The sequence below is a fragment of the Alosa sapidissima genome, chromosome 11 (genome assembly GCF_018492685.1).
Source record: "Alosa sapidissima isolate fAloSap1 chromosome 11, fAloSap1.pri, whole genome shotgun sequence".
In the NCBI taxonomy this organism is placed as follows: Eukaryota; Metazoa; Chordata; class Actinopteri; order Clupeiformes; family Clupeidae; genus Alosa; species Alosa sapidissima.
The window spans coordinates 32,304,962-32,324,091 of record NC_055967.1 but is presented as its reverse complement, the minus strand read 5'-3'; the positions used below and the strand labels follow the sequence as shown (position 1 = coordinate 32,324,091).

The following is a 19,130-nucleotide window of genomic DNA, read 5'->3' as shown; positions in this document are numbered from 1 at the left end:
TTTCTGGGATAATTATTTCTATTTTTATTCACTCATTCAAATGTTCATAGAGTTCACAAAGTTCTTATCAGGTTATTTCAGATGTTTTTGCCAGCACTTCATAAAACTCTCATAGTTTGAGAACTTTAAATTATTTGTAGGATATTGTTTGTTCACAACTTAAGCTGTGTATGCAATGACACAGAGTTCAGAGTTCACACATTTTGAATAAAATACTTTTGGAACTCCCTGCTAGTACTTTTGGGAATGCTAAAGTCTTTTTATTAGTATTATATCATTTGAGCTACATTTTACACTGATATGGCATGATGGAAACATAAACACAGCTAACAATGGTATTACATTGCAGTAGTCTATGATTAAATGTAATGGAATATTCAACTAAGGTAGACAGCTGTTGTTCACAGCACTAAGCTATTTATGGTTACTGATATACTCTGAGTCTCTGGCCCTCTCTTAGAGCCAGGCATAGTGAGCTGGCCCTCGGAAGAAAAAGTTTGGGGACCACTGGTCTAGTGTTATCCAATTGCGTGCAGTGAGATTTTCAAATGCATGCTTGGTGCCGTCCCTCGAGTTGGGCCATTACATTGTTCGTGGCCAGACCCTTAATCTTTCTAGATTACCAGGGTCTGGATTTTCCAGGCTATGCTAGCCCAGCTCCTTAACCACTCTGCTACCACCGCCCTGTAGGATTTTACATTCTACATTCCCTGAGAGATTGTTTATTGATAGTTCAAATGAACAAAGATGGAGAGAAGGGACTCACATGAGAGATGCATAGGCTATGGTTTAAATATACCCATTTAATTTGTAACCATATTCAAATACAGTTACTCATATTTTGTATATGCTGTTACATGTATTTCGTTACTTCTGAGCGAACACTGAGCGGAGTACATGTTGACATACTGCACAAATATAAATGACACATATTTAGATGTTAAATGTGATCCCCTATCACATATGGAGGTAGTCAGAAAAACATCTCTGTTATCATTAGTGCTGCTGGTGTTTGTTGATCGAAGCCCACACTGGTTTCTTCAACTTTTTGACAATCCTGTTTACCCAAGGCAGATCTGGGTTGACACATATCTCCTTCCCGGCTTTTGTTTTAAACCTGTTATACATGGAGAAAGACCACTCTTAAGACACAGGATTGACATTATATTTTTTAAGGTATATGTTACTTTTGGGCAGTTTTAATTTTGGCATCATCTTCCTTTTGGATCAAATCCTTTTTATAGTGGTCATATGGTCTTGTGAAGGAAAGTTACATGTGTCATTCTACTGTCGTCGAGGATATGCACTCTATGCATCTCTGTGTTTCAGGCTGGAACACACCAACTTGAAAATTAAAGAAAAACCTTTCACAGCATAACACTGCTGACTATATAGCAAAAAAGAAAACAGTTGGCTAGTTTTAGACTAGACTAGAAGATGAACCTCAACGGAGATCTCTATTGAAACGGTATTATGGTCAAATTTGACCGATTTACCAATTTTTTCTCTAAGAAAATAATGTTAATTTATTCTAACTATCATGATGCTCCATGGCTTTGTTAACACAGGGCATCTGAACTCACCAATTTTGGTAATTTTCATAACAATTTGGGTGTTTTATTTAACTTTAGAACAACTGTGTATTCCCAGTCAGAAATGACCGGCCATTAGAAATTAATTTCTGCAATGGTTTATAAGTTGTAAGATAAAGATAACAGTTAAAATTATTCTGCTGCGTTCCAGAAACATTAGGAGTCAGATATGTCCTAGTTGGAATCTTCTAATTTCATTCCAGACGAACTTGGAGGTCAATAATTCTGACCTCCTACTGGAAAAAAAGTACAATGGAACATCACTCGAAGCCAGAATACTCACTTCTACCAATCTACCTTGACATCAGAATCGGAATTGAAGCCCGACCTTAGATGTCCGAGTTTTCTGGAATGCATTATTCCTACATGCAGTATTTGTACTCACACATAAGCCTTGGTGTAGCAGCTGTTGTTAGTAGTCCTGTACGACACAACCCGCAGCACTGGAATCTTCACCGAGGGGGGAAGACAATGAGTGCAGCATTGAGGAGTGGTGACATGAGGAGGAGCTGTTAGATTTAACATGCCATTTGGTTAAGCTCATACATTTTCATGAATGAACATGAACATTTGCAGCTCACCTGCATGTGTAACAGTGATATACCGGTATGTCAATCAAAGCTGCATAACAGTGATATCAACCAAACTCACCACAAGAGATCAGTTTCTCAGAGATAAGCAGCATCAGCAGACACAGTGGAATCATGAGGGTCCTCATGTTGTCAGAGATGCGTTACTGATCCCACCCAGAGAGAGAGAAAGGGAGAGAACCACAGAGAGCACTGAAACATTGGCGAATGTGAGGAAGGACACTTTTAAAGGACTACCCCAAAGAGTCCCAAAATACCCTGGATTTTATTTTGAAAGGACTTTGTCAGAGTCCCAAAATCCCCTGGATGTTTTTAACCCGGATGATGAACAAACAATAAAATCCCCACAAAAGTAAAAGGACGCCCTCGCCCACTCCCTCGGGGCTGTCCGAATTTGTTAGAAAGTTCAATACCAAGTGAATGCACATTGTGATGGTCATTTCCACACAGGAAAAAAAGGATGTGACATTGCATCATTGATGATGCCATGCTCCAATGATATCCTTTTTGCATGTGCATGGACTGGATAAACACAGAAGACACAGAAGGCGACATGCAATATGAGGTCTTTGTAAAACAAAAAGGGGAATTACTTGGATCAAGAAAATGCTTAGCTATATGAATTAGGATAGCCCAGAGCCATAGAAAAAGAAAACAGAGCCCAGCCAAAAACTACAATTTTGCTACATACTAGGCCTATTCCTATTTATGTACCAGCATGCATTGAGCCTCCTATACATGTTTAGTTCTTGCACTATGGGCTTGTGAACTTTGACAAAAAAAGAGGCCGAACAAAATCAGCACCCCCGTAAAACTGGCTGTATCTTGGAAAGTATTGATCCAAGATAAATAAAAGTAATTTTACAGTGTGTAACATAGGTAGCCTACCTGGTATTTTTTTTCCAGATTTTTTTGAGACAATAATAGGTCAATCAGTGCTAATCAGAACAAAATGATATTGTAATATGATATCTAATAATGATAATCTGTCTGTTATGTGGATAAGATGTGGATGTGGTTAAGAGACAACTATACACAGACAAACTTGATTTACTTGTCAATCAACTTTACTTGATTGTATTGTGTCGGTTGCACATCAATGAAATGTCTATAATCCAGCATTTCTCTTTCGGTTTACAAAATTGATTCATGTTGTGGCTACCCAATTAGATCAAGTAATTCCAATGAAATTGTTGAAGTGTACATGAAATATTCATGTAATTTCACCCCCGTCCCTAAGAAGCCACACCCAAGTGAGCTTAATGACTACAGGCCTGTCGCTCTAACATCACATGTGATGAAGACAATGGAGCGACTGGTCTTATGTATGCTCAGACCCCAGGTACACCATGCACTAGACCCGTTACAGTTTGCATACCAGGAGAAAGTGGGCGTGGACGATGCCATCACTTATCTATTACACAGGACACATTCTCACCTAGACAAGGGGAAAAATGCTGTGAGAATCATGTTCTTTGATTTCTCAAGTGCTCAGACTGGGAGACAAGCTGTTCTCAGAGTTCTCAGACTGGGAGACAAGCTCTTGCAGATGGGTGTGGACGCTCACCTAGTAACCTGGATTACTGATTACCTGACCGAGCAACCACAGTTCGTCAGACTGAAGAACTGTCTCTCTGACACTGTGATCAGCAGCACCGGAGCCCCACAGGGAACTGTGCTCTCTCCAGTCCTGTTCACCCTGTACACGTCAGACTTCTGCTACAACACAGAGTCATGCCACATGCAGAAGTTTTCTGACGATACTGCAATTGTGGGGTGTATCAGGGACGAGCAAGAGGAGGAGTACAGGAGCCTGGTGGAGGACTTTGTGCAATGGTGCAAACTCAATCACCTTCAACTCAACACTTCAAAGACCAAGGAGATGGTGGTGGATTTCCGCAGGCCTAAGCCCGCTCTTGCTACCAGTCTCAATTGATGGGGTCAATGTGGAGGTGGTAAGCACCTACAAGTATCTGGGTCTCCACCTGGACAATAAACTGGACTGGTTGGCCAATACTGAAGCACTCTACAATAAAGGGCAGAGCAGGCTGTACTTCCTGAGGAGGCTGCGGTGTGTGCAGCAAGCTCCTCAGGATGTTCTACCAGTCTGTTGTTGCCAGCGTCCTCTTCTATGCAGTGGTATGCTGGGGAGGAAGCACAAAGAAGAAGGATGCTGGGCGACTTGACAGGCTGGTAAGGAAAGCTGGCTCTGTAGTGGGAGCTGAACTGGAGTGCATCACTTCAATATCTGATAAAAGGACCCTGAACAAACTGATCAACATGTTGGACAATGAGTGTCATCCACTCCACAGCACTATTACAAAGCAGAAGAGCTTGATCAGCTGGAGACTTCGCTCACTGCCTTGCACAACAGACAGACTGAGGAAGTCATTTGTCCCCAGGGCCATTGAACTGTTCAATGCTTCACTTAAGGGAAGAGGAGAGATAGACTTCTCCGCATAGTCTGTCTGCCTCTCCACCCTCTCCATGTTTGTGTACTGTCAGTCCACTAGCCACTTTTTAGCACTGTCTTACTGCTTCACTGTTTGCATGCTATATTAGCACATTTGCATAACCCCTCCCTCCATCCCACAGCCGGATTGTGGGCACACTTATACCTATACTTAATGATTTATAATCAATACTTGTATAATGGCTGTAACTATTATGTCAACCCATTCTTGCACTGATATAGTTTTTTATATTACCTTGTCTACTCTCTTATATGTCCATATTTATTTTATGCTGGTCTCTAGACTTTATTCTTGCACTGTTGGACTTACTCATTTGCACCATGACCATGACACTCACTCTCACAGAGCACCTTACCTTACTATGCACAGAGAATCACAGGCTCAGTCCCTGCCTCAGTCATTGCAAGCGCCTCATGCTTAATCACCCCTAAGCACACTATGTGGATACTGTTTTTAGACTTGATGTAGATTTAGTGTTATTTAGTATAATTTGTATTTTAGTATATTCTTTATCTTCTGCTGTCCTCATTGCTTAGTTGTGTTTTTTATGTTATATATTTTTATTACTTTTTCTGCTGTTAGTGCAGGTTGTGTGTGATGTCTGTATGCTACTGAGACCTTGAATTTCCCCTTGGGGATCAATAAAGTATCTATCTCTATCTATCTATCTATATCTATCTAGTCATTCTATATCAGAACACCTGATATACATTCCAAATAGTCTACAAGAAACCTCAAAGTGTTCCCTTTCATTTGAGACCAGGATTATGCTTCGACACCAAGAGGTTGCCACACCATAGGCCATTCCATACTGTAGCGTCGGTGGATGTACATGTCTAACGTTGAATGAGTGTCTCCCAGAATGCAGTGCGAGTAAATGCTAGAATGTGTAATGTCGGTTATAATGGTTGTAGTTACGTTTAGCATGTTGTGTATTTGTTAGCGTGTTAGTCTCTTTAGTTGTACCTCATGTGTTTATCCTCATGTAGATGTGTGTGGTAAACCCTTGTTGTGTGTTACATGTGCAGCTGAGACTACCCGTGTTGCCCTATGTAGTTGTCTGATTGTGTCTGAGTCTTCATGTTCCAATAAATGGCCGGCCTAGCCAAAGGTGAACCTTGTCTGAGGCTGAGATCGCTACAATACTGTAGGGCAATTTACAAAACACATGAGCATGTCTTGGCAAATAATGATCTAAAGTAGGCCTACTCATATTTCATTCTATATTGGTCTACTTTGAGATACAGATTCACAAGACCTGGTAGTGGGCCTCAGTTGTGTTTCCAAGACGAAGTAAATGACCAAGAGGGCAGAATGTGGTCATCTATTGGTACAATGTCGCAAGATTAGATGCAGATTTTTCATACTGGTTCAATATTGCAATTTTGGAAGATTATTATTATTACCATTTTTCTGTGCATTTTTCAATGGACTCTTCTGCTTGGTTGTTCGAGCCAAGCCGAATAATAAATTACTGTCCATCTTCACTACTGCCTCTGCTTCTTTGGCCACACCCACATTTGTTAATGGTAACTTCCGCTCGGTTCCATTACAGGTACCAAAATAATTTACTAAGGCCTCTGCTTTCAAAAGTGGTCAGGCACTTAAATATAAGTCAGAGTATGTGGAAACAGGGCCATTGTTAGTAGGCGGTGTGCAATTTCGAGCAAAAACTCAAAATTGGGCTGGGGGGTAAGTGTAAAGATAAGTCAGAAATAATACAAACAACAACACAACATAGAACAAGAATAACTAAAATCCAATAGTGAAGTGATAGTGAGGTGATCACCACAGTGCAGTGTACTATTCCTAATCGCTGTTTTTTCAACAACCATTTTCAACTGACCTAGAAAGCATATGTAGACTGCTCTGTCTCAGTTTAATAGGGAAGAAATCCCCTGCAACAGTTTTGTCTGTCTGCTGTACAACTCATACCATGTTATCAAGTAATACCATGACATTTTGCTAAATCCCCTTTCATTAACAAGAAAACATTTTTAATTGGTGAAAGTGCAGCATAAAGTCATGTGTCAAATTTCCACGTGAAAATGGAGAATGAGATGGTTCACCGGAGCACACCGAGATGGCTTTTAGTTGTATTTTATTATGGTGCACGGCAATAGACTAATGTTTTGACACTTCTGTATCTTTGTCAGAAAGTCATGAGAGTCATAAGTATAAGTATATATACTCTTTTGATCCCGTGAGGGAAATTTGGTCTCTGCATTTATCCCAATCCGTGAATTAGTGAAACACACTCAGCACACAGTGAACACACAGTGAAGTGAAGCACACACTAATCCCGGCGCAGTGAGCTGCCTGCAACAACAGCGGCGCTTGGGGAGCAGTGAGGGGTTAGGTGCACTTCAGCCGTGGCCTACTGGTCAGGGTTCGAACCGGCAACCCTCCGGCTACAAGTGCGAAGCGCTAACCAGTAGGCCACGGCTGCCCCAATGAGAGTATAAGAGGAAGAAGAAAAGGCAGCTTCTTAGAAAGCTGTCTCTCGAGACAGACGCAAGCAAGAAGAGCTTCTTTGGAATGGATTTAGCTCTGTGGTAAGTTCAGACTTCTGATATGACACATAAGGCACATATTATTATGATGTTGAAAACACTGTGACTAATCAGTGGGTATTAGTCAAGTACATTTGAACATATGCTCGTTTTATTGAACTTTTTATCGCTAAAACTGAAACTATAAAATAAAATAAATGAAATCCTTGAACTGCAACTGGTGACACAGTTCTCTGATTTAAATGTTTGCCCTAGGTTGATGGTACTGCATTAAACATAGGCTATTTGTTACTGAAGAGGATGAAATTCCCGTGCACAGCCTTCCAGGTGCTGGTGAGGTGCAGTCATCAATTGATAGACAGGAGAGTGAAGGATCACCGCACACTGGTGGGATTTCTTTGCTGATTTTATTTAGTAGTGAACAACGCGTTTCGCCTATGCTTCATCAGGTTCACTCTTTACTCACTTAATCTCCACATGCCACCGACAGGTGATATAGGTGATTCACCAGGTCACATGACCACACCAATTAGCTCAAGGTACCACCCAATTCACAATCTGGTCTCCCATACAATCCAGTCCAAAGTCCTCATAACTAAGGCCACATACATCACAGTACATCCATAGTCCATACATTACCCACAACAATGCCCAAAACTTGAATATATATAATTTGGAATTTACATTGCATTCAACAATATTCAATTTAATTTCTATCAAAGTCTGAAAGTGCAATGTGCAAATACTAATGTGCAAAAATGCAATGTGCAAATACCAATGTGCAAATACCAATGTGCAAAGTGCAAATATTACTTAAATTACATCCAAAGTCTATACATTACAAACAACAATGTCCATATGTAGACCAATTCCAGTCCCATGCTCACATTTCATACCAATATTCACTTATAACATATCCAAGGTTCACATATCATCAGTAACTCCAATATCAATATTAATCCAATAACAGTACACATCTTACATATTAGGTTCATCATAAATACTAGTGTGCAAATATGCATTGTGCAAATGCCAAATTTGTGCCAAAAGATTTTCACAAAAATACACTTAAATCTTGTAATTCATTGAGACCATGGGGTTCTACTGTATTTAATTCATGTATCCAATATGTCTCTCTCTGTAACAGTTGTTTAATCAAGTTACCCCCTCTTGGGCTGGGTTTCACCCGTTCTATGCCAATGAATTAGGGAGGTGGCTGGTCCATGGTTCATCTCTATATAATGCCTAGCTATGGCGTACTCCATATTTCCTTTTTTCTTATTGCCCCTTTATGTTCTGCGATTCTTAGTTTTAAATTACGTTTGGTTTGTCCAATGTATATTTGTCCACACGGGCATTTCAGCATGTATACTACATGTGTTGACAGACAGTTAATAAAGTCTTTTATTTGGTACTTCTTGCCTGAGTGTGGGTGACTAAATGTTTTTGTGTTGAAAGTATGGGAACAATGTGCACATTTTCCACATTTCCAGCTAATTGGTGTGGTCATGTGACCTGGTGAATCACCCATAGACATAATATACATAGACGCCGCATTGGCTGCTGGAAACAAGAAATACGGCCGCCATCTTGGACCGGTCATACTCCTCATTGCGTTGCAGCAGAAAACACAAGATGACAGCACTGTGCAGCATGTTCCTGCTCAAATCGGCGGACCATACTCGGGGGGATTTACTTTTCACAAGTAAGATTTAACATTACCGTACTATTGGTTGTATTTTGTATTTTCGAACAATGTGGCCTGTATCATAGCTACATGTATGACCTTTGCAGCAAAAAAAACCGCGTGAAAATCTGTTCGGTATTCAGTGAGATATGATTAATTAAGTGTGCTGACAGCTCATTGCACCGGCCAAACAGATTACACTGAGTGGAGTGGATGACCGGTCCAAGATGGCGGCTCCAAATCTCGTCAGCGCTAGTAGGGAGCAGCGGTCGATGCGGCGTCTATGTATATTATGTCTATGGAATCACCTATATCACCTGTCGGTGGCATGTGGAGATTAAGAGTGAACCTGATGAAGCATAGGCGAAACGCGTTGTTCACTACTAAATAAAATCAGCAAAGAAATCCCACCAGTGTGCGATGATCCTTCACTCTCCTGTCTATAGGCTATTTGTTATTTTGTACTTATGAATAGAAGCTGGAAAATAATCGATTCAAGTTTAGTGCCTGATTTAAAAATCATACACTCATCTTCAAAGGGAAAATATCACTGCGTACTGTATGTGTGTAAATAACACACATCAAATCACACTGATTTTCCTTGGATTCAGATCACTGAAGTCAATATAGCTATTGTGAATATATTTGAAATCCAAAATACCCAAGCGTTTATAAATAATCCAACAACATTTAACATCATTGACCCAACCTATATTGCAAATATTGGCAAAAGTAAGATATCCAGTCAGAGAAAGCACTTGTTGTGTGCTCTGATTCTCTGGATACTAAATTGTGTTCTTTGGAAAGTTACTGTGTGAAATGTAATTGCACTGAATGGAATGCAGGGACTTTCCCACTTTCTTGGTAAATTATTTCTTTATGTTTTGCATTTCTGAGAACTGGAGGACCTCATGACAGAGGAAGTTAAAGCTGCTTCATAGAAAGTTGTGATGTTAGAAAGCGCTGATGCAAACAAAGAAAGAGGAACAAACAGCCAGCATTGCCTAAACCAGGGTTTCTCAAAGGTCCACTGCCCACTAGTGGTTTGAAAAGGCATTGCATTTAATAATGCTTGACGACTTTTTGTCTAAAACTCCTCTCTCTCTCTCTCTCTCTCACTGTTCTGTGTATGTGTTGTGTGCGTGTGTCTAAAGATACTGTATGTCTCAGTAGTGAGCAAAGTGAGCAAATACCAATTTACAGTACAAGTCACAAGTTTTGACTTTGCGCTTGCAAATAATATCATACGTGTGGATTACGGTGTTTGCATATACGAATAATAATGAGACATATCTCTCTCCATATGTGTGTGTGTGTGTGTGTGTGTGTGTGTGTGTGTGTGTGTGTGTGTGTGCGTGTGTGTGTGTTTCTACACACATGTCTGTTTCTGTGTCTGTGCATATATCAGATTTGTATTATAAGATACACTCTGTTTCCTCTGACTGACCCAGTATTAACTGTCCAACTGTCTCCTTGCTTTGATTTGGTCCACCAAGCTGTGACTTCGGACCACTGCCCACACCATGACATAAGCTTGTCCACACAATATATAGGTTGTTTTTAGGGCCTTGGGCTTGGCTAACTCTGACCAACCCTCACATGTCACACCTTCAACATGTCTTGACTGGGGAGGGTTCTTGTTGTTTTTTAGACACCATCCCAGTCTCAAAGAAGGCCCACCCTGGTGAGCTAACTGATTTCAGGCCATTGCTTTGACATCACACATAATGAAGACCCTGGAACGGTTGCTGCTCCATTCCCTCAGACCTCAAGTCAGCCAAATACTCGACCCGTTAGTTTATATACAGTACCAGGAGGGGGTGGTTGTGGATGATGCCATTCTCTATTGGCTACACATGCCTACAGCCTACTCTAACCTGTCCTGGACACACACTGCAAGAACAGTGAAATAGTTCTTATGGAGATACAGTTGTTAAATTGGAATACCTTTGCATGTTACAATACAATCCGCTTCTTTAAACAAAAACAACTGGAAAAATAGTCGCTGGGCGTGGATTCTGCATTTCAGAGTCTGTTCTTTGTAACTTTCATTTGAGTTTTACCGGAGTCCATTTGTTACATACACTACTGGTCAAAAGGGTTCTCAGTTAGCCTTTTAAAATGATATCAGATTAGTAAACAGAATGTGCCTTTGGAACACTGGATGAATGGTTGCTGATAATGGGCAATGCAGATATTGCATTATATCAGCCATTTCTTTCTACAACAGTCGAGAACCCTTTTGCAATTATAATGTAATCTGAAAACTGCTGCCCTGATTAAAAAAACAATGCAACTGATCTCAGTTGGTATTCTGCTTACAATGGAGTGGAATGGACATTTCTAAGTGACCCCAAACATTTGACCGGTCGTATCTGTATCTCTACTTGAGTATGAAAAGTGTGTACAGCATTTTTGCCATCTCTGGGAATGGTGATGTAAGAATCAGGTTATTTGACTTCTCCAGCACCTTCAACCCCATCCAGCCCCCCTACTTAAGATGCACACAAGCTGAACACCATGCACCAAGAACAGACATAAAGTTTGTCATTTTATTTATTACTATTTTGGGTAACACTTTATAATAATTGCACACAATTCATCATTTATTAAGCCGTTGTTACTTATTAGTTAATGGTTTGTTCATCATTAGTCATTTCTAATTTATCATCAGTAAAGCATTTGTTCAGACAGTTATAAATAGTTTGTTCATAGTAAATAAGCCTATATCTTAAATATGTTTATACATTATAGTTAATACTTAATAAATGATGCAATAATATGTTTTTAATTAAGTAATATTTACATTATTTAACAGTTGTTACATACACATGCACTAATGATTAGTTAGGGTGAGGATACATATTTTATAAACCACTTCCTAATACTATAATTAATAATTAACTCAGGAGTTACAAGTGGTTAGTTAAAGATATTTTGTGAGCTCATCTAAAGTGAGGACATTTTATGCCTTGCAAGACATTTACAAATGAGTTATAAAGTTTACACTTGCATTTATTCATTTAGCCGACACTTTCACCCAAAGCGACTTACACATGTCAATGAAATTAAAGGGCAAGGCCATATTGGTGGACGCCGGGGTTTGAAGCCCAACTTTATGGGTTGCTGCATGTTAACCCGGCTCCCTATCCACTACACTATTTCTGCCCAGTGGTATTACAATAGTCAATTCAAAAATATAATATAGATACAGTATGCCTGTTTACTATGAACAAACCATTTTTAACTGTGTGTAAACATGATTTACAGATGAGAATTAATGTAGGAATAATGCTTTACAAATGAAGAATATAGGATTTAATAATAGTTTAAAGATGTTTAATAACGGTGTGTAGTTGAAGTAGTGTAGTGGATAAGGAGCTGGACTAGCATGCAGTAGCCTGAAAAGTTGGGGGTTCGATTCCCGGCTTTCACTGTTATGTCAATGGCCTTCAATTTAATTGACATGTGTACGTCGCTTGTCTGCTAAATGAATGAATGTGAATGTAATCTTTACAACTCATTTGAAAATGTGTTGCAAGGCATAGAAAGTCCTCACTTTAGATAAGCTCACAAAATATCATTAACTAACCACTTGTAATCCCTGAGTTAATCATGAATTATAGTATTAGGAAGTGGTTTATAAAATGTGTATCATCACCCTAACTAATCATTAGTGCATGTGTATATTGCATAATTTATTAAGTATTAACAATAATTCATAAACATATTTTAGATATAGGCTTATTTAAAACCATTTATAACTGTGTGTACAAATATTTTATTTATGAGAATTAACATAGGAACAATGGTTTACAAATGATGAACAAAGCATTTTGTAATAGTTTGCAACTGGTTTATAATAAGAAAATTATTTCATTATAAGTAGTTGTTTCATTACTTATTAAGTATAAATCATGCACTTACAAACATATTTTTTGGATAGGCTTATTTACTATGAACAAACCATTTATAATTGTGTGAACAAATGCTTTACTGATGATAAATTATGTATGAACAAAAAATTACTAATGATGAACAAACCATTAACTAATAAGTAACAAAGGCTTAATAAATGATGAATTGTGTGTAGTTATTATAAAGTGTTACCCTATTTTATTATTATTATTTTTATTATTATTATTATTATTATTGCTATTGCTTTGTTTTTTGTTTTGTTTGCTTTCTGTAGTGCTTTCTGTAAAGCACTTTGTGCTTTGTGCTTGAAAAGTGCTATATAAATGTTCTTCTTCTTCTTCTTCTTCTTCTTCTTCTTCTTCTTCTTCTTATTATTATTATTATTATTATATTATTATAAAGACCACTTCTGGAGGTCCAGGCCACAACTGCTAGTGCAACTGCTAAGAAGCTGGGGTCCTTTGTCCTTTATACTGGTCAGTCAGTAGCATTAAAAGTAGGGACGCATTAAAGGCAGCATTAAAAGTAGGGACGCCATGCGACTGGACAGGCTGCTGAGAGAATCTGGCTCTGTGGATGGCTCTGAGCTGGATCAGCGGTGGAGAGAGGGACCCGCACCGAACTTCTGGCTTTCATGCACAACAACTCACCACCCTCTGTGCAGAACATTCACCTGGCTGGAGTTTGTTCAGTGGCAGACACCTGTCGCTGGCCTGCACAACAGACATCCTGAGGAAGTATTCTGCCCTCTGGGCTGTCCCAGAGATGGCGGAGGGAAGTTGAGTATTGGGTATGATATACTGCCCATCTGCTCCTATCATACCTTACCAACACACTTCAAACGGTCAGTTACTAGCTAACCTCTATGCGCAATCTTTCTTAATGTTACATATAGGTTTTTTAACTCTTCATTTTTGTACTAGTCATATTATAAATAATTTATATAATGTCTGGTCACCTTTTTGGTAATAACCCTTTGCATATCCCTGCATTAAGCCTACTGTACCTCCCCTGGTGAATACTCAACGTCAGATCTCTGGATAACTAAATGATCTGCATTAATAAAGTATCTATCTATCTATCTATCTATCTATCTATTTATCTATCCAACTGCCACTTCAAGCTACTGTGATAAAGGTCTGATGAAGGCACTCTGATGGAGGTCTGTCTGACTGATCTCAGCTCATCAATAAATTGGTTGATGCGTTGAGTAAGCAGTCTTGTCGTGCTCTTGACTTCAGACTACTCGAGCACCATTATTCATCCGCCATTCAAATGTGTGTAGGCCTATTGCAATAAATTGGTTGATGTGTTGAGTAAGCAGTCTTGATTTTTTTTCTTTTTCTTGCTCTTGACTTCAGACTATCCGCCATTCAAATGTGTGTAGGCCTATTGCTCCAAACTAACCCAGTATGTGTCAGGGTCATGCAGTGACCTACTGCCCTGGGCTACATGTTATCCAACCAGGTGTGCACGGTGTATTGTCAATAGCATGTTAGGTTTCGAGACCAGTGCTGATTGAGTTACAGTAACATTGAAGTAATGTAATCGCCACCAGGAGGCACTAACGGGAAGTGCGATAGGTCAGTAGTTTAAATGTCTTGTTTATTTGTTTATTTTAATATATATATACAAATATATATATTATCTATTGCTGAACTGACAATTCGGGGAACAGATCTTGCAAGACAGATGCAATGATACTGTGTAATTCAAATTGCTCTTGCGGATCACAGCTGTGACCATCGAGATTGTGGCATTTCTCTGAATGACTACGACAACCAAAAAGCTTTTCGCGGTGTACGTCACTACCAAAGGCCGGGGTGTCACCAATCAGCGTGCAGCTTCATAGGAGGGGACAATCTCCTTTCAAGATTGCTGCGCTGGATTTTTTTTGTCTCTCCGTGCCGCTCGCCCGCTTTGCCTACCCATCGTGTATAGATCCTGCCTTTCTGATTCATTCATTTTAGCCCCCTCAGAGGCTCGTAGGCTTTATAAAAACGTTTTCTTAAGAGCACGGTGATATTTTATTGTATATTACCAGTGCTTCGCTCGGCTCTTCTGCTCCTTTTTATGCCTGATTTATTCGACTTCAGGGTGGGTGGTGTCACGGTACAATGATCGAGAGACCCGATTCTGCTGTATCCAGCGTTGCAGTGAGTACACTTTTGATAATAATAACAATACTAGCCTAATGTTGCAAAACACGTAATGTAGGCTACGCCTAAATAGTATGTGCAGCTTTACCACTAAGGTTAAAATAACGTTGACGTCTTACCCGGAGAATGAGAACCAGTGACTGCTGGTAACGGTATCATCGTTATTGTTTGGAACTGTGGCCGTCTTGCCATTGATGTTGTTCCTGCCCATGATTCTCGTCTCTTTATTATATATAATAATAATAATAATTATGTTATAATCGACGTAGTGCAAAAAAAATATAGTTTCGCGCGACCCAAGAATGTGTTACCTATTGGCTTTTGTAATGTTCTCCTTTCGGTTGTTTCTGTGGCCTATCAGTAGCTCATTCGTCACAGATACGCATGGCCTATTTGTAGGGTAATGAATTATATCTGTCATACAGATGTGCTCATGAACATTTCAGCTGGTAGGCTAGTTCGTCGAACTAAATCTAAGTTCAGCTATAACCCAGTTATAAGACGATTGCTGATATTATTGTCAGCTGTGAAACAATCCATAATACCCCAGCTAGAGACGTGGAGTTCTATTAATAATACAGCAGCTAATGTGTAAAGCTGGCAAATTTTACCTTAGATCTATTCTGTAATGGCTTTTTTCTCAGGGGTAGCTTAGGCGACATAGTCATACACCACTTTTATTTTTTATGTATCATGTTCTGATGTTAATTTACTCATTCATGTTTTGAAGCCATTTAATGTGAGCAGTGCGATCCAAAGAGGAGAATATAGGCGACACAAAATGCCAAATAGGCTATCTGGTGACTGTCTGAATATAACCAAATGTAGGTCTATGTTTAGTTGCCCAGAAGCACATTGATTTCTAAGTCCCCCTGATTGCCCCTTTTTGTTTAAAGAAAAAAGAAAACATAGCCTAAAGGAGTCTATTAAATTATGCATCAAAGTAGTAATTTAAAGGCTTAGTCCATCACATTTTAAGGCTACTCATTGTAACCCAAGTACCCTGTACTGTAGCACTGTTGTAACCAAGTGAAGTTGTAGTATGTTGAGATGTAGGAAGTTTGCTATAGGAAGCCATCCATCCGTCCACCACAGCCAAATGAACAAGCAAACCCGCCCCACCACTCCATGTGTTAGGCTACATCTCTCTCTCTCTCTCTCTGTCTATCTCTCTCTCTCTCTCTCTGTTTTCACATTTTCCATCTATCCATCCCACTCTTTATCACTCACAGCTTTCTCACTCCCACACATTCATTATCCATACTCAATAATTCGACGCTCCAGCTTCCATCTGTTGTGACGTAGTGGGCCTTAGGCACTGTAAGTGTTGACATTATGTCAGAGTAAAATTACGTAAGCAACTGTATTGGTGAGCAAGAGTGTGGAAAGTGCCACTGGCTATGTTACAGTATGTGTCAAGTTTGTTCTGTCGATACTCTAAAATGTACATGAATATATGTGCACTCAGTATTGCCGTGCCGTGATCATTTCCATAGAAGTGTTTTGCACAAATACAATATGCATTTTGCTCTGTTTGGCCAAATAGCCCAGTATTGTATTGCACCAAACAGCCTTAAATCAATGTTGTAGCAGTGGTGGTGTTTAGAGCTGTGGTGACTGTTATGATCTGCAATATTTTGGTTCCTGTCAGATTGTTATGTAATTGTACCCCAGTCAGCTGGGGCCACAGTGAGAGTGGCAGGTTAAATGTGGAGTAGGAGTCTATGCAGCTCCCTAAAGGGATTAGAGTTGACTTCAGCCAGACTTTAGCTTTTGGCCTCTTTGAGATCACCCCTCTAAAAGAGATTTACATTTACATTGTATGAATATTTAGCAGACCATTCATTAGCCACATATAGTGCAATACAGATGCACATTTCCTCAGAGTGTTCACCCCGGGGTTGAAGGCCATGGTGTTTTTGCTCTGCCTCTTGAGCTCCACTGTCACTTGAGAATGCTCTTAAAAACATATGCGTTAAAGCGTACGCCTTAGGTGTCAGTGGTTATGACGTCATTATGAGGCATTTTTACACAGGCCTACGCTCTGTCTTGGCCATATTGTGAAATGCAGATGTTACACAGTTCACACCCCAGGCTGTGAGGCCTCTCTGTCATATTGAAAGAGGGTCAGCAGCACCGTCTATACCGGACGCATCAGATGTCTCAGTGCAAATATTGTGAGTGAAATCCTGCATATCATATGGTTTGTTTAAGTGAGGCTGCTTGAGCTGCTGTACAGGTTTAGAGAAACGGCGTATTAAATTTTATGTCTCGATCGTTTTCAAACCTACAGTTCAGCCTATTTTGTTTTACTTTAAATGGGTGAATATTTCCCCCCATAAGGAAAATGGAGCTCTACATTAGCTAAATTCATTAATAGTAAACAGAATGCATTCATAAATAAGGCTTATTTTGATTATTTTGGTTGGCTTGCTGCATCCACATGGGATTGTATGAATTGCTTTCGCTCTTATTCCTTCATTGGGCCAATAGCCTCCATTCTCTTAGGCTGAGTGTCTCACTTGCTCATTTTGTTGAAAGTTTTAAATATTTAAAGCGTTCAAGAGCAGTGCCATTTCTGGAATGACAATGGCATTGATGAGCATTTCCATTGAAGCCTCTCCCCACACGTAGAATGATATTGGTAAATGTGTTGGCACCAGTGTCCACTTCCCACTCTCAGCCTCCCTCCCCAAACCACTACAACCTTCAGCACCCCACCCCACCCCAGTTTTCCATCGGGCTATACGCTTGAAAGAGCTGCCCAGCTAAAGGGAAGTGATCAATTGTGTTTGCTTTGCCTAGCGTGCACTTCAGAGGCCACAGAGAGACAGGGAGCGAGCAAGAGTGAGAGAACGAGCGAGAGAGAGTGTGTGTGCCTGTGCCTGTGTGTGTGTGTGTGTGTGTGTGTGTGTGTAGTACAGCTAGAGAACTCCAGAGCTGGAGCGAGCGGACTCGCCAGAGAGAATGAGATTAAGCGAGCCAGATGGAGATTGCGAGGTGGAGAGGTACGATGCGAGGGAGATGGACCGTGAAGCCCAGCTCGGCACGGCCCTCGCCGTCATCTGGTGCGAGCTGCACTGTCTCCATGACGACATCTCCTACATGATGGATATGATTCGGAATGTAAATATGGAGGACGATGGTGATGGTGGAGGTGTTGGAGATGATGATGATGATGAAGTGTTGGTCTGCCTTACCCACGGTCTCTCCTCTCTCTCCCTCTTCCCCTTCTCCACCTTCTCCACCTTCTGAGCTTCCTTAGCAACCCCTGCTCAGGCCAGCTTTCCTCTCTACATGCACTCCTGAGAAGCAGCCCAGCTCGGAGCAGAAGTAGCACTCCTGAGAAGTAGTTTAATCACTAGAACAATGCACCAAGTACCTCAGATCCATGCCAGTGTCTCCTAATGTGTGTGCCATGTGTAGGTTATCTATGTAGTGTGTGTTGTGTGGTTTGTGTATGGCTGTGCTTGTGTGCTCCTTCTGTGCTGTAACCAGTCGTATTATCTAGGCTAGGACTCAGGTGCAGCTACCTCTTCAGTAAGAGCTGTTCTGCATGGTTCTTGTGATGCAGCAAGTTGCACTAGACGGTTGTGTTGGAAAGAGAGACCTTGATGTTTTAGGGAGTGCTTAACTAAATCCGAATGCTAGAACGCTGTTGCGGCTGCAGTTGCTCCCTGAGGTCTGGAATGTTGAGTAAGGCTGTGCTCTCTTCCAGCAGAGGAATCTGGAGGGATATGTGGGCTTTGCCAACCTCCCCAACCAGGTGTACAGGAAGTCCGTCAAGAGGGGCTTTGAGTTCACGCTCATGGTTGTCGGTGAGTACAGCTACTGCCTTTCTCTTTCTCTTCCTCTCCTTCCTTCTTGCTCTTACTGTTTTCTGTGGTCTTTGATTTTGGTGTGTGTGAATGAATGCCTGCTGCTATCTCCTGATTGTGTGTTCTGATAATCAAATCTATCCCTGAAGTTGTTGTAATTGCAGCTGCAGAGTTTGCATGCGTTATTTGCTGAATTTGTCACTGATACAGGTTGAAAACTCATGTGTTAGGATTAGTTGCATGTGAAGTCACGTTGTGTTTTTTCCGCTGTTTCATACTGATGCAGCATTTCCACATGATGTCATCTGGTCGTTAAAGTAATATTAGCATCAACAAGCGAGTGCACCTTGTGTAAACCACAAGAGAAGACACTAGCGTT

At 40.4% G+C, this 19,130-nt stretch overlaps 2 protein-coding genes across 8 annotated transcripts in view; one reads left to right on the top strand and one right to left on the bottom strand.

Moving 5' to 3' along the window:
- Nucleotides 1–759: 759 nt before the first annotated feature.
- On the bottom strand, nt 760–2,404 carry LOC121723621 (monocyte chemotactic protein 1B-like). The gene is made up of 3 exons (XM_042109477.1): nt 2,244–2,404; nt 1,978–2,101; nt 760–1,117 (listed from the first exon to the last, which is right to left on the bottom strand). Exons 1-3 carry the CDS (start codon nt 2,308–2,310, stop codon nt 997–999), a joined length of 312 nt encoding a protein of 103 aa, XP_041965411.1. The 5' UTR covers nt 2,311–2,404; the 3' UTR covers nt 760–996.
- A 12,255-nt stretch (nt 2,405–14,659) lies between these two features.
- Nucleotides 14,660–19,130, top strand: part of sept15 (septin 15) — a 30,280-nt gene continuing 25,809 nt past the window's right edge. For 2 of the 7 annotated variants that reach the window (XM_042109461.1, XM_042109458.1), the window contains exons 1-2: nt 14,660–14,930; nt 18,655–18,751. In XM_042109461.1, the coding sequence (XP_041965395.1) occupies nt 14,892–14,930; nt 18,655–18,751 (136 nt within the window). In that variant the 5' untranslated portion in view covers nt 14,660–14,891. Of the gene's footprint in view, nt 14,931–17,783; nt 18,060–18,651; nt 18,752–19,130 lie in introns of those variants that run through there. The other 5 variants (XM_042109459.1, XM_042109457.1, XM_042109455.1 and 2 more) reach the window with 4 other exon arrangements.

Excerpts from the sequence above, each read along its gene's own strand:
- LOC121723621 (XM_042109477.1), bottom strand. The coding sequence starts at position 2,310 with ATGAGGACCCTCATGATTCCACTGTGTCTGCTGATGCTGCTTATCTCT. Across the intron at positions 2,102-2,243 it reads TGAGAAACTGATCTCTTGTG|CTCCTCCTCATGTCACCACT; the intron begins GTGAGTTTGGTT and ends TAAATCTAACAG. Across the intron at positions 1,118-1,977 it reads TGCTACACCAAGGCTTATGT|GTTTAAAACAAAAGCCGGGA; the intron begins GTGAGTACAAAT and ends CATGTATAACAG.